The 19,988-nt window shown below is 31.1% G+C and overlaps 1 protein-coding gene across 1 annotated transcript; it reads left to right on the forward strand.

Moving 5' to 3' along the window:
• The first annotated feature begins 9,016 nt into the window (after window positions 1-9,016).
• On the forward strand, window positions 9,017-12,629 carry LOC120186411. Its single transcript, XM_039190352.1, has 6 exons — window positions 9,017-9,022; window positions 10,897-11,115; window positions 11,409-11,557; window positions 11,602-11,840; window positions 11,908-12,133; window positions 12,459-12,629. The coding sequence occupies exons 2-6, from the start codon at window positions 10,950-10,952 to the stop codon at window positions 12,627-12,629; spliced, it is 951 nt and encodes a 316-aa protein (XP_039046283.1). The 5' UTR covers window positions 9,017-9,022; window positions 10,897-10,949.
• Window positions 12,630-19,988: the final 7,359 nt, after the last annotated feature.

A 19,988-nucleotide genomic window follows, 5' to 3' on the forward strand; every position in this document is an offset into this window, starting at 1 on the left:
TGACTGTTGCATGCGTTGACCACTGTTGACCGGCATTGACCGGGCATTAAACGACCTTTGCTTTTGACCGGATATATATATTCTGACGTTTTTCAACGTCCTGAATACGTTTTTGGGGTCTGTTTAGCCAAATTTGAACCCGGTAAGTTGGTTTTCACTGATTAATCACCCTATTCGATCTGTTTTTCGTAATTAATCCCCGTTTTAATGAAATATTTATTGATATGCATCTGAGGAATTGTTGAAAGATGTTTCAAGATCAAGGCGTTCGAATAAAATTTAATGGTAGATCAGTATGGCACGAAAAATGATGTAATACTTTACTACCTTTTTATGCTTTATGAAACATGTGAATATTGGTAAATGCATGAATAAGATAATGTTGGCCTCATATGTGTAGTTAATTAATTTCTACACGAGATCCGAATACGATAAAAATTCGGTAAATGATTATGGTTCATATGACTTTTATAAGAAATTGATGGATTGTTAGAATTAAAATTGCAAGTTCTGTGTTTAGTGTTAAAGAAATCAGCTTGGATCTGTAACATATAATTTATTTCATCAAAGGTACTTGGATGGGAAATTATGAGAATATTCCGGTAGGGTAAAATTATAGAAATACCCTTATGTTGTAAGATGATAAGAATGGTCTTTGGAAGTTGACTAATAACTCTGAAAGGATATATTGATCTGATAAAACTAGAGATGTGCATAAGAAAAGTTAGTTTGCTTAGAAAATTTGGATAATCGGGTTTTAACCCAATAGGGTTTATGCAAGATACTAGAAGTCTGTTAAGGAATCATTCTGAGATCAAAGAATGTTCGGGAAAGCAATTAACCATTGGATCTCTAAAGTATAATTATTTTCGTTAAGAGATAATACCGAAATTATCTGGTTAAGAAATTACGAAAATGCCCTTTAGAGGTAAAAATAGTCCAAGTTGACTCTAAATGAGGAAGTAACATGCGAATTTGTTTTTAAATCGATAAATTACTGATTTGATTGTTGAGATCCTATTTTTGTATGGAAAATTCCTGATAATCCGTTAGTAACATTTGAGAAGGCATTTAACCCAGAAATCTCCGACTTGAGTATATACATAAAGAATAATAATTTATCGATGGTGATATTTTGTCAGAATTATTCAAAATAACTAAAATAATGATAAGTTTGAATTCGATAATGAGATCGAACGGAAGAAAATGATTGTAATACACTGGATCTGTAAAATGACCAGAATACCCTAGAATGGAAATGACCTAAGAATAGTACTAAGCTTAGGAATGATTGGATATCCTCGAGCTCTGAAATTAATAGAATAAAATCGAGCACTAGAATGACCAAAATACCCTTATGCCCTAGACTAAGTAAATGTTTTGGATTAATTAAGGAATCCAAATAAACATGGGTGTTGTTCTACCCTTAAAATTAATGGAACACAGCTGAAGTGAGCCGATCAACCCCAATAATATATCAGTACCTGAACGACATAGATATCGTTTGAATTTGTGTTCATCTGCTCAAGTTTTGAACGATGATAATTCTGGATGTACTTGGCTCAGCTCGACTCTAGAGCGTATACAGTACTAAGAAGCGGATATTCGTGAGACAAATAAACCACGAATATTAGAATGACTTTATTATATGATTAAATTGAACTGAAAGGAAGTACAATATGTATTTGAAATTAAAAAAATGTCTGAAATACGTTGGAAAACTCTAAAGAAATCGGGATAGACTTGATTGCTAAATGTACTAAGTAACCTCAATGACTGAGGATTAAGTAAGTGATTTGAATAAATCTGGAAACTCTGATGAGTTTGCATAGTGCACTATTCCTATGGATCATAAACCATAAATCAAGTACGTTGACCTTTCCTAATATCGTTGAAATGTAGAAATAAAATAACGACCGTGGAATATCTGTTCGTTCCCTTAAGTTTTATTCAGTGATGATTCTGAAGACAATCTTTGGATAATAAATTTTGTATTAAAGAGTGAGTACTTTTGAAATACAAGGATTTGACCAGTCAACCGGTATCAGTTCTGGGAGTTGTTTGATAATCCGATCAATCATGGTAAATGCCCTGAATCTTCCTTTCTCCTTTATCAGCTCAAATCACTTCAATCATGTCTGATTCACACAAGTAACTTGGATGCAAAGGATTTTATATAATCAACTTTATTGAGTAATGAAATTACTCTCCATAAATATGAATCTATAACTCATCTGTATAAATGTTCATGAACACCTTCCTGATACACTTGAATCATATGGGAATTCTAAAGTATCAATTTTAATGTTTGATTTGAACAAATAGTAATTGACTCCTTTTTAATAGGACCTCGTGCCTGGGATATGATCAAAAGACATCAGTTTCATGTTATCTACGCTGATAACTGCAAAATGCCTCTAATAAGTACTGGGATTTCTCTAGTGTGTTCCTTATTTTATAATAAATTGTTTCGTTGTTTTAACATGAGGTACACTGAAATCTATGGTTACTGTTTTATGGATGCACCGACTTAATGGTGATGGCTTATGGATTTGTATCACGGTATAAATTGTATCTTGTAGATTTAGATTTGTATAGTACAACTCTGATCAAGCTGGAAAATTATTAAGGACCTAATGTGACTATTAGGTAGGCTCTGCGGCCCTGAGATCATTCTCGGGTAGGCTCTGATGCCCTAATATTTGTTCTTAGGTAGGCCTTGTGTCCCCGAACTTTCTTGGGTAGCCTCTCAGGCCCTAAGATGTTCCCTTAGGTTAACTCTTTATACGATGGCTTTAAAATACGAGTTTAAAAAACTCAACTACAGTATGGTTTATGAGATTTACTGAACTATCATTTGATTAGTGTACCTATTATGATTTTTATCGTACTGTTGGAACACACTAGACACCCTATTCGATCTCCTGAAAATGATATACTATGAATGCTTCCTATGAACTGAGATATTCATGGCTTCTATTCGTCGAACTACCAATGGAACTCCTAATTATTCCGAAAATCGGTATACGTTTGATTAAATAAGAAATGATATGGCTTTCCATTTATTGGCATGTCTTGCAGCATCATCTGGTAGTTCTGTATTACTGAGCTTTTCGAATGAAACTCTATTACTCACCATTGCAAGTTAAAAGAATCGTACCAGTGCAACTATCAACTTCAGTAAGAGAGTTCTTCCGGTGTTGTTTGCAGAGTATGGTACATGTGAATATGGGGCATGTAGATTGTATTTTATTTTATATACGAGTCTGAAAATCTATTTTACTTCTGAATATTGATAAATGATTTTATAAGTTTCATGTTTTAATTAAAGTTTTAAATTTTCCGCTATTTTTATAGTGGGTCGCTCAGGTGGCCTTAATTTGACACTCAAGATCGAATCGGGCTATCCGCATCGGTCTGAGGAGGTTACATTTAGTGGTATCAGAGCTTTTGTTTGAGTCAAAATTTTGAAGATAGACCGCCGGTCAAATTTCAAAAAGATGTCTGATCAGTACATGCCCTCTAGACTACAATTGTACTTCTCTGAGCTGGAACTCCAAGGCTAAATTATCTGTAACGAACAAACCTAAGATTTTATCTGTTAAGACTCTACCTTTGCATAAAGGAATACTAGTAACGTCTATATGAATTCTGTAAGTACCTCACGAGCATATGAGAATTACTTATTTGAGAAATTCTGACTCGACTCCTGGAATGAGATTGGGATATGCTACTGCTCTATGAGACTATTCTCATGACCAAGACTGAATTGATTACTTAAGGAAATTTTCGTTCAGATTCTTTTATTGAAATGAAGAAAAGTTGTGATAAGAATGTATGCTCAACTGATTAAGGATTAGTGGAGGATTCTTACTTTTGTAAAAGCTACTTAAAGATATGAAAGAACTGATGGAAGTTTCATTTCTGCAATAATGTGACATGAGTGAATTTCGAGGATGAAATTCTTTTAAGGAGGGGAGAATTGTAACACCCCAATTTAGGGGCTAAATTTTAGAATTTTAAACAGGTGAATTTATTTTGATATTTTGGAAGAAATTGAAGAGTAAATTGTAAAGTTGGCAGACTATTTTAAGAAGTGCAGGAAGTTCAGTGGCTAAACTCATAGTTTAACCATTTTTTCTTTATGAGAGAATTATAAACTCTCTCTCCGTGCTGCAGATTGTATTTTTTTTCCAGTTTTCCTCCTCCTCTCAACCCCCTTTGAACTCCGAACTACTCACCGTCCGGCGTCCGTTTGACGAACTGAAACCACCATCGTGTTCTTTATCGACCGATGAACAAAAACCCTCAAACCTTTCGTCGTGAATCCTCATCGTTTGTCGTTAATTTCAGTCGGAAGTATCATCGATTTTAACTCGATTTCAGTTGGTTTTTCATCAAGTCACGTCGACTCACGATGATCCGACCATCCGTTTTTTACACCTCCCGCACCATCGTGTTCCTTGTGCCATTTCGAGTCTGTCGGTGTCCTCCTTGCCTCTGTCGGCGGCGGCACGTGAGGAGGTGAAGCGGTCAAAGTTTAGGATTTGTTGAAATCGAGCTCTCCACTGTTCAAAATTGTGAACTGAGCTTTGTAAGTGCCTCAAAATCACTTAAAATAATTTTTCAGAATTTTTCAGGGAATTTTCCGACACTGTATCACTGTTCACGTGCCACCCCCAAGAGTGAGCATAGTCTGGCCGTAGGGTGTTAATTTTGTAATTAATTTATATTTGGGTGCTATTTGTATAAAAACGCGGGTGTTAGTTTTGTAAATATTTTTATAAGGTGGCTAATTTTGTAATTAATTTCGTTTAGGGTGATATTTGTGTAAAATGATTGACTGTTGACCGTTGACCTGCGTTGACCACTGTTGACTGGCGTTGACCGGGCATTAAACAACCTTTGATTTTGACCGGGTATACCTATTCTGACGTTTTTTGACGTCCTGAATGTGTTTTTGGGGTTTGTTTCGCCAAATTCGAACCCGATAAGTTGGTTTTCACTGATTAATCACCTTATTCGTTCCGTTTTTCGTAATTAAGCCTCGTTTTTTATGAAATGTTTATTGATATGCATCTGAGGAATTATTGAAAGATGATTTCAAGATCGAGGCGTTCGAATGGAATTTAATGGTATATCAGTATGGTACGAAAAATGAGGTAATACTTTACTACCTATTTATGCTTTATGGAACATGTGAATATTGGTAAATGCATGAATAAGATAATGTTGGTCTCATATGTGTAGTTAATTAATTTCTACACTCGATCCGAATATGATAAAAATTCGGTAAGTGATTATGGTTCAGATGACTTTTATAAGAAATAGATGGATTGTTAGAATTAAAATTGCAAGTCCTGTGTTTAGTGATAAAGAAATCAGCTTGGATTTGTAACATATAATTTATTTCATCAAATGTACTTGGATGGGAAATTATGAGAATATTTCGGTAGGGTATAATTTCAAAAATACCCTTATGTTGTAAGATGATAAGAATGGTCTTTGGAAGTTGACTAATAACTCTGAAAGGATATATTGATCTGATAAAACTACAGATGTGCATAAGAAAATCTAGTTTGCTTAGAAAATTTGGATAACCGGGTTTTAACCCAATATGGTTTATGCAAGATACTAGAAGTCTGTTAAGGAATCATTATGAGATCAAAGAAAGTTCAGGAAAGCAATTATCCATTGGATCTCTAAAGTATAATTATTTTCGTTAAGAGTTAATACCGAAATTATCTAGTTAAGAAATTACGAAAATGCCCTTAAAAGGTAAAAATAGTCCAAGTTGACTCTAAATAAGAAAGTGACATGAGAATTTCTTTTTAAACCGATAAATTACTGATTTGATTGTTGAGATCCTATTTTTGTATGGAAAATTCCTGATAATCTGTTAGTAACATCTGAGAAGGCATTTAACACAGAAATCTCCGACTTGAGTATGTACATAAAGAATAATAATTTATCAATGGTGATATTTTTTCAGAATTTTTCGAAATAACTAAAATAATGATAAGTTTGAATTCGATAATGAGATCAGATGGAAGAAAATGATTGTAATAAACTGGATCTGTAAAATGACCAGAATACCTTGGAATGAAAATGACCCAAGAATAGTACTAAGCTCAGGAATGATTGGATATCCTCGAGCTCTGAAATTAATAGAATAAAATCAAGCACCAGAATGACCAAAATACCCTTATGCCCTAGACTAAGTAAATGTTTTGGACTAATTAAGTAATCCAAATAAACATGAATGTTGTTCTACCCTTAAAATTTATGGAACATAGCTGAAGTGAGCCGATCAACCCCAATAATATGTCAGTACCTGAATGACATAAATATCGTTTGAATGTGTGTTCGTCTTCTCAAGTTTGGAACGATGATAATTCTGGAAGTACTTGGCTCAGCTCGACTCTAGAGCGCATACAGTACTAAGAAGTGGGTATTCGTGAGACAAATCAACCACGAATATTATAATGACTTTATTATATGATTAAATTGAACTGAAATGAAGTACAATATATATTTGAAATTCAGAAAAGTCTGAAATACGTTGGAAAACTCTGAAGAAATCGGGATAGACTTGATTGCTAAATGTACTAAGTAACCTCGATGACTGAGGATTAAGTAAGTGATTTGGATAAGTTTGGAAACTCTGATGAATTTGCGTAGTGTACTATTCCTATGGATAATGAACCATAAATCAAGTACGTTGACCTTTCCTAATACCGTTGAAATGTAGAAATGAAATAACGACCGTGGAATATCTGTTCGTTCCCTTAAGTTTTATTCAGTGATGATTCTGAACAGAATCTTTGGATAATAAATTTTGTATTAAAGAGTGAGTACTTTTGAAAGGCAAGGATTTGATCAGTCAACTGGTATCAGTTCTAGGAGTTGTTTGATAATCCGATCGATCAATATAAATGGTAAATGCCCTGAATGTTCGTTTCTCCTTTATCATCTCAAATCACTTCAATCATGTCTGATTCACACAAGTAACTCAAATGTAAAGAATTTTATATATTTCAACTTTGTTGAGTAATGAAATTACTCCCCATAAATATGAATCTATAACTCATATGTATAAATGTTCATGAATACCTTCCTGATACACTTGAATCATAGTGGAATTCTAAAGTATCGGTTTTAATATCTGATTTGAACGAATAGTAATTGACTCCTTTTTAATAGGATCTCGTGCCTGGGATTGATCAAAAGACATCAATTTCATATTAACTATGCTGATAACTACAAAATGCCTCTGATAAGTACTGGGATTTCTCTAGTGTGTTCCTTATTTTATAATAAATTGTTTTGTTGTTTTAACATGAGGTACACTGAAATCTATGGTTACTGTTTTATGGATGCACCGACTTAATGGTGATGGCTTATTGATTTGTATCACAATATAAATTGTATCTTGGAGATACAAATTTGTATAGTACAACTCTGATCAAGCTGGAAAATTTTTATGGACCTAATGTGACTCTTAGGTAGGCTCTGCGGCCCTGAGATCATTCTTGGGTAGGCCCTGTGGCCCTACTATGTGTTCTTAGGTAGGCCCCATGGCCCCGAACTTTCTTGGGTAGGCTCTCAGACCCTAATATGTTCCCTTAGGTTAACTCTTTATACGATGGTTTTAAAATACGAGTTTAAAAAGCTCAACTACAGTATGGTTTATGAGATTTACTGAACTATCATTTTATTAGTGTACCTATTATGATTTTTATCGTACTGTTGGAACACACTAGACACCCTTTTCAATCTCTTGAAAATGTGATAATATGAATGCTTCCTATGAACTGAGATATTTATGGCTTCTATTCGTTGAACTACAAGTGGAACTCTTGATTATTCCGAAAACCGAAATACATTTGATTAAATAAGAAATGATATGGCTTTCTATTTATTGGCATGTCTTGCAGCAGCATCTGGTAGTTCTGTATTACTGAGCTTTTTGAAGCACACTCTATTACTCACCATTGCAGGTTAAAAGAATCGTACCAATGCAACTATCAACATCAGTAAGGGAGTTCTTCCGGCGTTGCTTGCAGAGTATGGTACATGTGAATAGGGGGCATGTTGATTGTATTTTATTTTATATATGAGTCTGAAAATCTATTTTACTTTTGAATAATGATAAATGATTTTATAAGTTACATATTTTAATTAAAGTTTTAAATTTTCCACTGTTTTTACAGTGGGTTGCTCCGGTGGCCTTAATGTGACACTCCAGATTGGATCGGGCTATCCGCATTGGTCTGAGGAGGTTACATTTAGTGGTATCAGAGCTTTGGTTTGAGGCAAAATTTTGAAGATAGACCGGTCGTCAAATTTCAAAAAGATATTTGATTAGTACATGCCCCTAGACTACAATTGTACTTCTCTGAGCTGGAACTCCAAGGCTAAATTATCTATAACGAGCAAACCTAAGTTTTTATCTGTTAAGACTCTACATTTGCATAAAGGAATACTAGTAACGTCTATTTGAATTTTGTAAGTACCTCACGAGCCATATGAGAATTACTTATTTGAGAAATTCTGACTCGACTCCGGGAATGAAATTGGGATATACTACTGCTCTATGAGCCTATTCTCATGACCAAGACTGAATTGATTACTTAAGGAAATTTTCGTTCGGATTCTTTTATTGAAATGAAGAAAAGTTGTGATAAGAATGTATGCTCAACTAGTTAAGGATTAGTGGAGGATTCGTACTTTTGTAAAAGCTACTTAAAGATATGAAAGAACTGATGGAAGTTTCATTTCTGCAATAATGTGACATGAATGAATTTCGATGACGAAATTCTTTTAAGGGGGAGAATTGTAACACCCCAATTTAGGGGCTAAATTTTAGAATTTTAAACTGGTAAATTTAATTTGATATTTTGGAAGAAATTGAGGATTAAATTGTAAAATTGTAAAGTTGGCAGACCATTTTAAGAAGTGCAGTGGCTAAACTCATAGTTTAACCATTTTTCTTTATGAGAGAATTATAAACTCTCTCCCCGTGCTGCAGATTGTATTTTTTTTTCAGTTTTACAAAAAAATTCAACTGGTAATTATTATCATGCACTATCGGTATCCCATTTGTCGGGACCCCGAGTTGCATGACCACATCCTCCAGTGTTATCGTACATTCTCTACATGGTAAATGAAACGTTTGTGTCTTTGGTCTCCAACGTTCAATCAACACAATGATCAAACCCGAGACCGACTTGAACTCTCAAACAAAAGTAACATGGTAAAATCCAGTCTGTTGCAAGTTATCTTTGATCAACTCGTGTGGATTCCTATGAATATTAATTCAATTATGGAGGACTCGTTGTGAGTTTTCCTACAATTAATTAAATCATGAAATTAATCAATTATCATAAAACATTTAATAACAACGATTGTGTTATCAAGTAAAATATAATAATTTTATTAAACTAAATAATAATAACACCATCAATTCCAAATGACTAGAAATATGTTAAGCGGCAAAATAAAACAACTGATTTTGTTCAGCCATTTAAACAAATCTGCAGAAAAAATAACTTTTTAAACATTAATTTAAACCAAAACAATTTAATCTAAAATTAATCTAAATAGTTTTACCCAAAACTAACTAACTAATTTAAACAAAAAAAAAATCTACACTAATATATAAACCATGCATGCATATTATTACTGTCAAATTCACGGGAGCATCCATATTATTACTACTAAATTTCAATTTAACATTATTAAAACAAAAATTCACAGGATCATACATATTATTGCATGTGTAATATATGAATCATGCATGCATATTATTCAAAAATTATTCGAACCCTAATATATGAATAAAATTTTTGAACCCTAATACATAAATAAAATAAATTACCTAGTACGGTTTCTTTCTTCCTTCCTTCGTTTATTTCTTTATTTCTTTCTTCTCATCTCCTTTCTCTTATATTTCTACTTTTCTTTCTTTCTTCTCCTCTCTTCTCTTTTCTATTTCTACCTTGCTCGAACCGCGACCATGTGTAATATATATAATAAAATTCGGGTGTCCTATATTATTGGGTATCATAGACTTAAATTATTGCTATCATTCCAGCTTTTGTAGCATTGGCCATTGCTGCTTCATGGGGAGCTGCGTGCAGGCCTTCACGGGCATTCACTGGAGCAGGGAGCATCGCTGAGCAGGGAGTAGGTATGCAGCGTTCAAGGGCATAGGGCAGTTCTGTATGGGCCATGCAACGGTGTCGCATGGCAGTCCATGCGTTGACCATGGGTATCGCATGGTAATCCATGCATTTTAAGTGTACTGTAGCATTCACCACATTTAAGCAAATAATTATACATAAGCATTATTCGACAATTTTTTTCAGAGCATTATTCAAAAAAAATTACCGTTGTCCTATACATTAATTTAATAATTTAATTATGTCAATAAAAAAATTAATTCTATTAAAAGCGTGTTGACATATCACATCTATTTTTCATTTTAAAAACATATGATATAGGTGACGTACTAATTTTTTTAATAGAATTAAAATTATTAAATTATTTCAATTCATGATTAAATTGAATAAATATTCTTTTAGTATACCAATTTTAAAATTATTGCATCATCAATTTCATGAACTGGTAAATGACTTGATTAAAATCAAATAAAAAATTAATAAATTAATTGATAAAACTTTTATTAAGTAATTAAAATGGAATTAATCTAATAATTTAGTGACCTATGAGAGAATTTTACCTAGAATAAAAAAAACTGAAACCCCTGACGATCAGAAGAAATAATGAATACTAAGAAAACAATAAATAAAAAAAAGGAGAAAAGACACCACTCCACTAACGTATCATAACACCTTTCAGTTTCTCTCTCTCTTCCCGCTTAGAATAGCTAAGTTCTGATCCCACTCTGCCTCACCGGAAATCCAAAAGTTGTTTTGATTGGCGAAATGGAACCAGCAAAAATCGACTGGAACAGAATAGACTCTCGCTTCGTTGAGGATTATGTTTATGAACACATCAACGCTCCCAAATGGGTTCATTTCTTAGCCATTGATCATCCCTCCATTGTCGATGATGATGATGATGTTGATGATGTCTGGTTCTGCACACCTGGTACCATTCCTTTTCATATCTCAAAATTCACTTCATTTCTTCATCATTTCACTTTCTTTTCTTTTCTATAACCATCCCAAGACCGCTGAGGATTTTCTTCCGGCCTCGGCCTCGGCCTCTCCTCTTTCCAAGGCTCCACCAAGTCGAAGCTCCCCATTTCGGGAACTGAATCAAGGGTATTGATCCAAACCCAGTTAACTTCACGGCATTGTTTGATTTCATTTTTTCATCGGAACTTCATTTCCTTTCTATTTTGGGGTTTGTTTTTGTTTCAGATATGGTAAGCTGAAGAGGAGGGCAAACCCAGATTCAATCTTCAGTTTTTTCTAAGGTTGATGATAATGAAAACCAGAACCCGAATTTATCAACCTCTCCTCCGAATCAGCAAGCTAATTCTTTGAAAGCGGCGATCAAGTCGAGCAGTGAAAGGAAGAAACCAACGGTGATAGATGATATTTCCCAGCCCCGAGTGGTGTGCTGCGGCAGCTGAAAAGTACTCTGTCCACTAGGAACTTGTTTGCTGGTAGGGATATACTGAGTCATATAAGCGAGTTTTGCAACGAGTTGAAGAAACTGGCTACCAGGGCAAGGGAGAGAGAAACAGAGGAGAAGAAGATTCAAGGTGAAGAGGCTGTGGTGGAGAAAGAGAGGAAGCCATTGCTCGAGAAACCTGTTGTGATGCAGAATGGAATTGACATTGCTAAAGAGAGAGAAAGGATTAAAGAGTGAGTTGAATCAAATTTTACTCAAGGCAAGACAAATGACTCTTTTGAGTTGCTGAATTTGATTTAGATATTGGATAAGAAAAGTTTGTTTATGTTGTGTGATATTGTGCAGAAGCAGAACACACGAGTCTGAAGCAGAGGACATTGCCCCTCCTCTCTCTCTAAATCTGGAGAATGTAAAGAACAAAGACAAAGAGTTGCTGCAAATACGGGTCAATCCACCCTCTCCACAGTGCTTTTCTGCTCCTATCAAAACCACTACCCCTTCGAAGGCTCCCATATCCAAAGTCACGGTATATATGAGATAGGATCCAATCTCACATCGTAGAACGATTTTTAATTTTCATAGGTTTGGATAGTTGAATGAGTATAAATAAACATATGAGATTAACAATAGAAAATGAGATGATATTTATTAAAGAAAAAAAAGGGTTAATCTCAACTTTTTATTTTCACTTATCCAACGATCGTAAATCTATATAAAATTAAAAAAATTTAGCATATACGATATGAATCTTGGTTGGAATGTGTGTATGTTTCTTTTAGATGATTGTTTAGCTTGTTTTATATTATATATTAGGCTCACAGTGTATCCATTATGTATTATACACATAATAGGAAATGGGGTTCCTTCAAGAAGTGAAGCAAAACAAGGATACCAAAACAGACAAACCTCGGAGCAGAGCTTCTACTGCTTCTGCTATTACTAATGTTGATGTTACTGATGGAAGCCAAGCAAGAGCGCTGGATGTATTTTGGTTCCTCGAGCCTTGCACACTGTCTGAGTAAACTATTTGGTAAAAGCCTGCCCTCTCTTTCTTAGTTGTATGTAGTTCATTGATTCGTTTGTTGCTGATAGATAAGAAACTGTAATCAATTCGTTTAATAATTTGTATTGAAAACCCCTTTTCAGTGAATAAAAGTTAATCCTTTTTCTTGACTGCAATATCAGTTTTGATTTAACATTCAATGCATTTAAGAAGCATCAACATTTAACATTGCTGATCAAGCATCTTCCCTGGTTATTGGCCTTCCTGGAATTTAAATCCACTGTACATATCTCATGTGTACCTATCCAAATACTAAGATAAAACTCAATACTGCCAATATATCATGACAAGTACGCAACAAAGCCCAAAGACAAAAAACTCAGTCATACTCTGGTAACATGCATGCTACAAGGATTACATATACAAAACCGTCTCTTTTACCTTAGTGGTTTTTTTTAATAATTTGAGTGATTAAAGGTAATATCTATTCAGAATATTTTATAATTATTGATAAACACACCCTTGACAACGCCCGCATAGATATAGTTGTTCAAATCTGAAATTTAAGAAAACACTATTTCATTCTACCTCTGAGGTTGTTTGATGTGTTCTACTGATTTAAATACAATTATTATATATGGTTTGCTTCTTTTTAATCTTTTAGACAATTCCCCGTTCTTCCTTCATCAACATATAAATAAACAGTTTCTAAAACCCTATATTTGCAGTGAGATTGATCATTAAAGTTCAAGCAAACATAAATGATAAAAAGGGAAGAATCTCTAAAATACATGATCAAATATCTGAACTCATCACCAACAAATACAATAACATCAAAAACCCTAAACGCTGGGATAATCAAAGTTCCTGATTTCACAAGCATAAGATTGAAGAATATACACACATATATACAAGAAACATACGTGGAACCACCAAAGGAATGTTTTACACTTTATTCCCTGCGAGAAGAAGAGCCGAGGCAAACAAAAATTAAATGTGTACCTTGAAAGAGACCTAATCTAAGCTCAAGTTGCAAAGCATAAAATCCAAGATCCTAGACCACACGAACCGCGCGCGTGGGTAAAGCCTGTGGGTATACACACGCGACTCCCTGGCCATACCCTCCATGGTCTCCACGAAGAGGTTGAAGCTTCTCACAGGTGGAACATATAGAATCAAAGGCGCTGCAGAGAAAGCAATCGTGAAGAACAGCTGCAACATCACGTATGATTCAAATGAAGCAGAGCGACAAAAACCCCCAAACTGATTTGAAGAACAGAACGGTGTGGAACCTGAAAGAAAAGTGTCGTGGAATGTTCTGGAGAAGGTGCAGGGTGTTGGAAAGCTTTACTTTTTGCAGGTTTGGTTGAGAAAACAAAGGATAGAAGAAAGTAGGGCCCTTCAATTAATTGTTGTCGATGGTGGAATATTTTATTTGTTCTATATATATCGCAAGTGATTAGATGGGCGTAAAAGTAAGGGTAAGTACACAATTCATCCCACAAAATGATTATTTGATTATTAAGTTTTATTTTATTAAATTTTTAGATTATTAAAAATTATAAAATAATAATTTAATTATTTATATATTTTAAATTTATCATATTCTATTAAAAATTTGATAGGTTTCTGAACTAGATGTTAATATATTGATTAAGATGTGATAAAATATTATCTTATAGCTATTTGACATGTATAGTTATTTGAGATTATAAGATAAGATTTTATTATATTTGAGTCAACATGTTAATATCTAACTCAAACTGTCATCAATTTTTAACGAAAATGATGAGTTTAAAACATATAAAAAATTAGGTGATCATTTTGTTACTTTTAATAATCGAAGAACTCAACATAACACTTTATAATCAGAGAACAATTTTATAAAAAGTAGAATCATATAATCAAAAACCATTTGTATATTTTTCCGTAAAAATAAATGAGTAAGATATTAGTGTCAATATTAAATTAATTAAATATTTTTTAAAGGTTTGTATCATAAATAAGTATTTAAAGTATATTATATTTTTTTTATTTAAGTGGCTAAAATATTTTTTTGGTCAAAATAAAAACCTAAAATTATTTTTTTAGTCAAAACATAAATTATTTTATGTCAAAATAGGTACCTAAATTATTCAAACTTTTTATCTAAGTTATAAAAAAGTTGACATGTGGGATTAATTAAAGAATATTTTAGGTACTTAGATAAAAAATTGAATATTTTAGGTACCTATTTTGATAAAAAAAAAACTTTAGACACTTGACCAAAAAGATAACTTTAAGTATTTATTTTGATCAAAAAAATACTTTAGGTAGTTAAATAAAAAAATTGTATACTTTAGATATTTATTTGTTATATAAGCATTTTTAAATAGTTGAAATTGATTATAAAATAGTACATATCCAAAAAAAAAAGTTTTAATTATTGATACACATCTATTCAAACTCAAAACTTTTAAAAAATAATAAAATTTTATTTTACCATTAATATAATTTAATAAATTCATCAAATATTATTTATTAGTCTCAAGAGTCAAGATCAACTTGATAGATATTAGTTAGAATTTAATACAAAATACATTTAAAGTTTGTAGAGAATATATATTAAATAACGACATGCTAGAAAAAGGCTTTCAATTAAGAAAAAAGTTGATATTTTTAAAGGATGACTATTATTTTAACATGTTTGATCTTAATAATCTATAGAATAGACATACGTGTTTAAACTTTGCTTTAAATCTTTTTTTATTAATTGTTTCACATCTTTTAAATATATATCATGTTATATGTTTTGTGTGTGAAGGGATATCATGCTATATTTAGATTTTATACGATATTGACCGTTAGGTGGATATAAGAATTTTATTTACATTGTATATGATATTGATAAATTGATCATACTTAAGTGGTATGGTAAATAAAAAATCAAACATTTAATAATTAGGTATTAAATTTAAGTTTTAATTTTTTTTGTTTTGGTATATTTATTAAGTTTATTATATAAATTTGTATATGAACTTGATAAGTTTTTAAGGGTAAACTATACTGACGACCCTTTAATTATTGTCAAATTTCATTTTAATCATCGATGTTTTGATTTAATCAATTAGACCACCTAATTATTTAAATGCTTCAATCAAGTCACATGCAATTAACATTTAATGGAGTAGGTGAGGTTGCAATTAAAACATTTTGATATAATTACACAATTGGTCCATATTACTTATATATTCTTCCTATTTTAATAAAATTAACCCTCGAATCAGGGGGTGCCATGTGTCATCAACCAAGGACACCTTGGATGATGTAGTAGGCAGCAAACCATTAAACAAAAGCAACTATTTCGTATAATTTTGACAACAAATAATATATATCTCGTATCTTATTATATAAACACTTTACTTAAATTTATAATATTTTATATTCTTAACTTTTAAAATTATATTTTACTTTTCTTAACTTATTAAATATTTATTCTCATTTTACATAAAAATATATATTTTAATATCATCTTCACTTAAAAGTATATTTTACTCTTATTTTAACTTAAAAATATAATTTATTCTTATCTTAATTTTCAAAATATATTTTTAAATTATTTTCTTTAAATATATTTTATTCTTAAGTTAAAATATATTTTGAAGTTAAAATATTTTAAAAATATATATTTTTAAAATTTAAGATAATAATTTTTAATTTAAAATAAGAATAAAATATATTTTTAACTAATGATAAGAATTATATATATATATATAATTCATTGAAATAAATATATATATATATATATATATATATATATATATAAATATATTTTAAATTAAAATATTTTTTAAAAAATATATTTTTAAGTGAAGATAAAGTTAAAATATATAGTTTTACATTAAAATAAAAACAAATAATATTTTATAAGTTAAGACAAAATAAATTATATTTTAAAATTTAAGATATATAAAATATTATTAATTTTGATAAATTATTTACATATTAAGTTACATGATATATATTATTTGTTGTTTAAATTATAACAAATGGTTTCTTTGGCTTTGTGGTTTGGCACCTAGTACATCACCTAGCTAGGGGTCCCTTGTTTAACTCCCCTTGCCCTCATGTGCATTGATTTATTTTATTTCATCCAGAGAGTGACTTGTGTCCTCCTCTAATTGAAAAATAAATTTGTTTTATGACATTTGTCACCAATGACACATGACACTATCTAATTTGATGGATAAATTTATTTTAATTTATGAAAATTATGACCAAATTTAAAGGATATATAAGTAATATGGATAAATTGTGTAATTATACCAAAATATTTTAACTGTCACGTCACCTATTCCGTTAAATGTTAACGACAAGTGACTTAATTGTAGCATTTAAATAGTTGGATGGTCTGATTGATTAAATTGAAACATCAATGACCAAAATAAAATTGGCCAATAATTAAGTGGTTATCAATGTAGTTCACTCTTTTTTAAATTGATATTAATTTTTTATCTGAAATTGGTACGTAATTTTTTTTTATCTCAAATTGACACTTAAACTTCATTATCTCAAATTGATATCTAAACTATTTTTTTTAATTAGTACATGTGTTGACTTGATATACTACTAATATTCAATTAAGTTAATAACGTGACATTAATTATTCAAATGATGATATTATTAAGAGTCACATGTTATAGTTTGATTGGTTATTAAAACATCACTTCAACACCATTTATCAATTTGAGAAATTTTCCAAATTGATGTACAAATATGGGAATCCTTTTCAAGTTCAAGATGAGAGAAAAAAACTTAGATATCAATTTAAAAAATATAAAATTTGGGTATTAATTTGTATAATAAATATATTGTTTTAAAATAAGTATTAAATGTAATCACGTTGTTTGTTTTTTAATTAATAATATTGAAAAAATAAAAAAAATTAAAAAGCGAGCGTCTACAAAAAGTATGATTATACCAACCATGTTAGTTGGCCATATCCCCTAAAATTATCAAAATAAAAAAAAAATAGACACTTAAAAATAAAACAAGATCATACAATAAAAATATTAAATCATATTAAATAATTTAAATAAATGATAGACACAAACAAACATCATTATTGACTGTAAGAAATAACATCGTCCACACAAATATAAAAATATATATAAGAATGATATATAGCTCATTGATAAACTAGTCTTACCATAATTCGACCATGAGCTATCTTTGAATATATGCTAATATTTAAGCCTAGTGTCCAAAGTAGGAAATATCACCAAAATAACCTAATATACTTCACTTGGAGGTGTACGTAAAATCCAACTATAAAAAAATATGTGTTACAAGAGTAGAGGGAATCATTTATGATTTTTATATGAGAAAGAGAAGACTAATTAAATAAATAAATAAATAATATAATTTAAAATAAAATAAAATAACATAAAGTCTAGAGAGAGAATGGAAGTAAAGGAAAAAAGAAAGAGTTAAACCAATAAAAGGTTGGTGCCTCGACTAGTAATGAAAAATATAGAAAGATCCAAGGAGAAGAGCGGCGCAACAGAGAAAAATAGAGAAATCGATTAGATTTTTTTACAAAGTGCAATTTTAAAAATATTAATATAATGAGATTTTTTGATAAATATAAACTTTAAAAAGTAATATAACATTAAAAAAATTCACTAGAAGTAATTTACTAGAAAAGTTGCCAAAGTTGATGACACAATATTCATGGAAAGAACATTAATCTTCAAATTCAACAAATGTACAAGGAAATCACCTCCAAAAGTGAACAATCTAGAATGATATGGGAAAATGAAAAATGTACGAAAGCATGTTAAAATCAAGCAATGTGAAATTGGGATCCCATAAAAATAAAACGTTCCTTGGTTTAACAACCCTAAAGTTTAACAACCCTAAATACTTATTTGAGACTATATATGTTTTCTTTCACAACCATGAATCATGACCTACGTTATACGTCTCGAAGGTATATTCTGATCTTCCATGAATATTTGAGTTGGAAAACCTATTTTCAAATTTCATTATCTAAGTTTAATAGTTTGTTTTTGAGATATTCTTCAGCCATCTAATGCACGACCGTATACAAGCACAAAAGGTGGTTCAAATATGAAGTTAGATAATTCGTGTTTAAAACATAAAAAGGCGGTTCAAATATGAAGGTAGAAATACAGAATTGATATACAAGACGAGACCTCTAAATGTCTGATGAGTTAGGGAATCATGAAACACCATAAAAGCAATCAAGAAGGTTCAATACTTGCTAAATGAAGTCCGTTTTGCTCTTGAACTATTTTATTGTGATTTATGACTATATTGTTTGAAGATAAACATCATATCGGTACGTTCTTGTACGTGTTATTGATGTTATTTATTTCAATTATGACCAGTAAGCAAATTAATTCTAGATTAAATTACACAATTCCTTACTAAATTATACTCTCTTTCATATTTTACTCATCATACTTTTAATTTTCTAATTTACTTGCTTAACTTTTGAATTGTTCTTGTTTTGATCACTATGAATTATTTTATTATTATTTTTGTATGACATGAATTTTTTTATTATTTAATATAAAATACAAACAGAAGGTGGCCGAGCACCACCATCGCCGACCGTCGATTGTCGTAGATGGTGGCCGTTCGGTCCCAAAGTTCATGGGTTGGTTTGTCTCGATCCCTGAGTCTGAATAAGGTGGTTGTTTAATCGGAAAATATCCCAAAACCCGTGAATCTCAACTAAAACGTTTCGGCTTTCTCACTTTCAATTTTCAATTTGTGGACTTCGAAGCAAGTTTCGATAAAATGGAGGTCGAATTCGAACTCACGGTGTCGAGATGAAGCGACTCATGAAATTTGAGACCAAACGACCACCATCTATGGTGATCAACGGTGGCCGACAGTGGTGCTCGGCCAGCTTTTTTTTAATTTTATATTTTAAATTATTTTATATTAAATAATAATAATAAAATGCCATGTGATACAATAATAACAATAAAATAATTCAGAGTGATCAACATAATAGCGATTTGAAAATTCAATGAGAAAATTAGAAAAATTTGAAAGTACAATGAGTAAAATAGGACAGAGAGTATAGTTCAGTGAGGAATAGTGTAATTTACCTTTAATTCTAAAATGAAAGGATTTCTCTATATTACTTAAAAAAAATCTGGTAACACTAGATAGGACACACAAATAGGTACTCAAAACATGAAATACTTGAACTGAAATATGGGCAAAAAATGCTTATCAGAGACATTTTGGATATGAATAAAAATTTAAGGCTAAAAAATAACGCGGTAAATAAAAGAGACCATTATTTCAAAAAATGTTGAAGCTAAAAATGAAAGAAGATAAAAAGGTCTCAATGCAAAAA

Source organism: Hibiscus syriacus, unplaced genomic scaffold (genome assembly GCF_006381635.1).
Source record: "Hibiscus syriacus cultivar Baekdansim isolate YM2019G1 unplaced genomic scaffold, ASM638163v2 tig00004013_pilon, whole genome shotgun sequence".
NCBI classification, from domain to species: Eukaryota; Viridiplantae; Streptophyta; class Magnoliopsida; order Malvales; family Malvaceae; genus Hibiscus; species Hibiscus syriacus.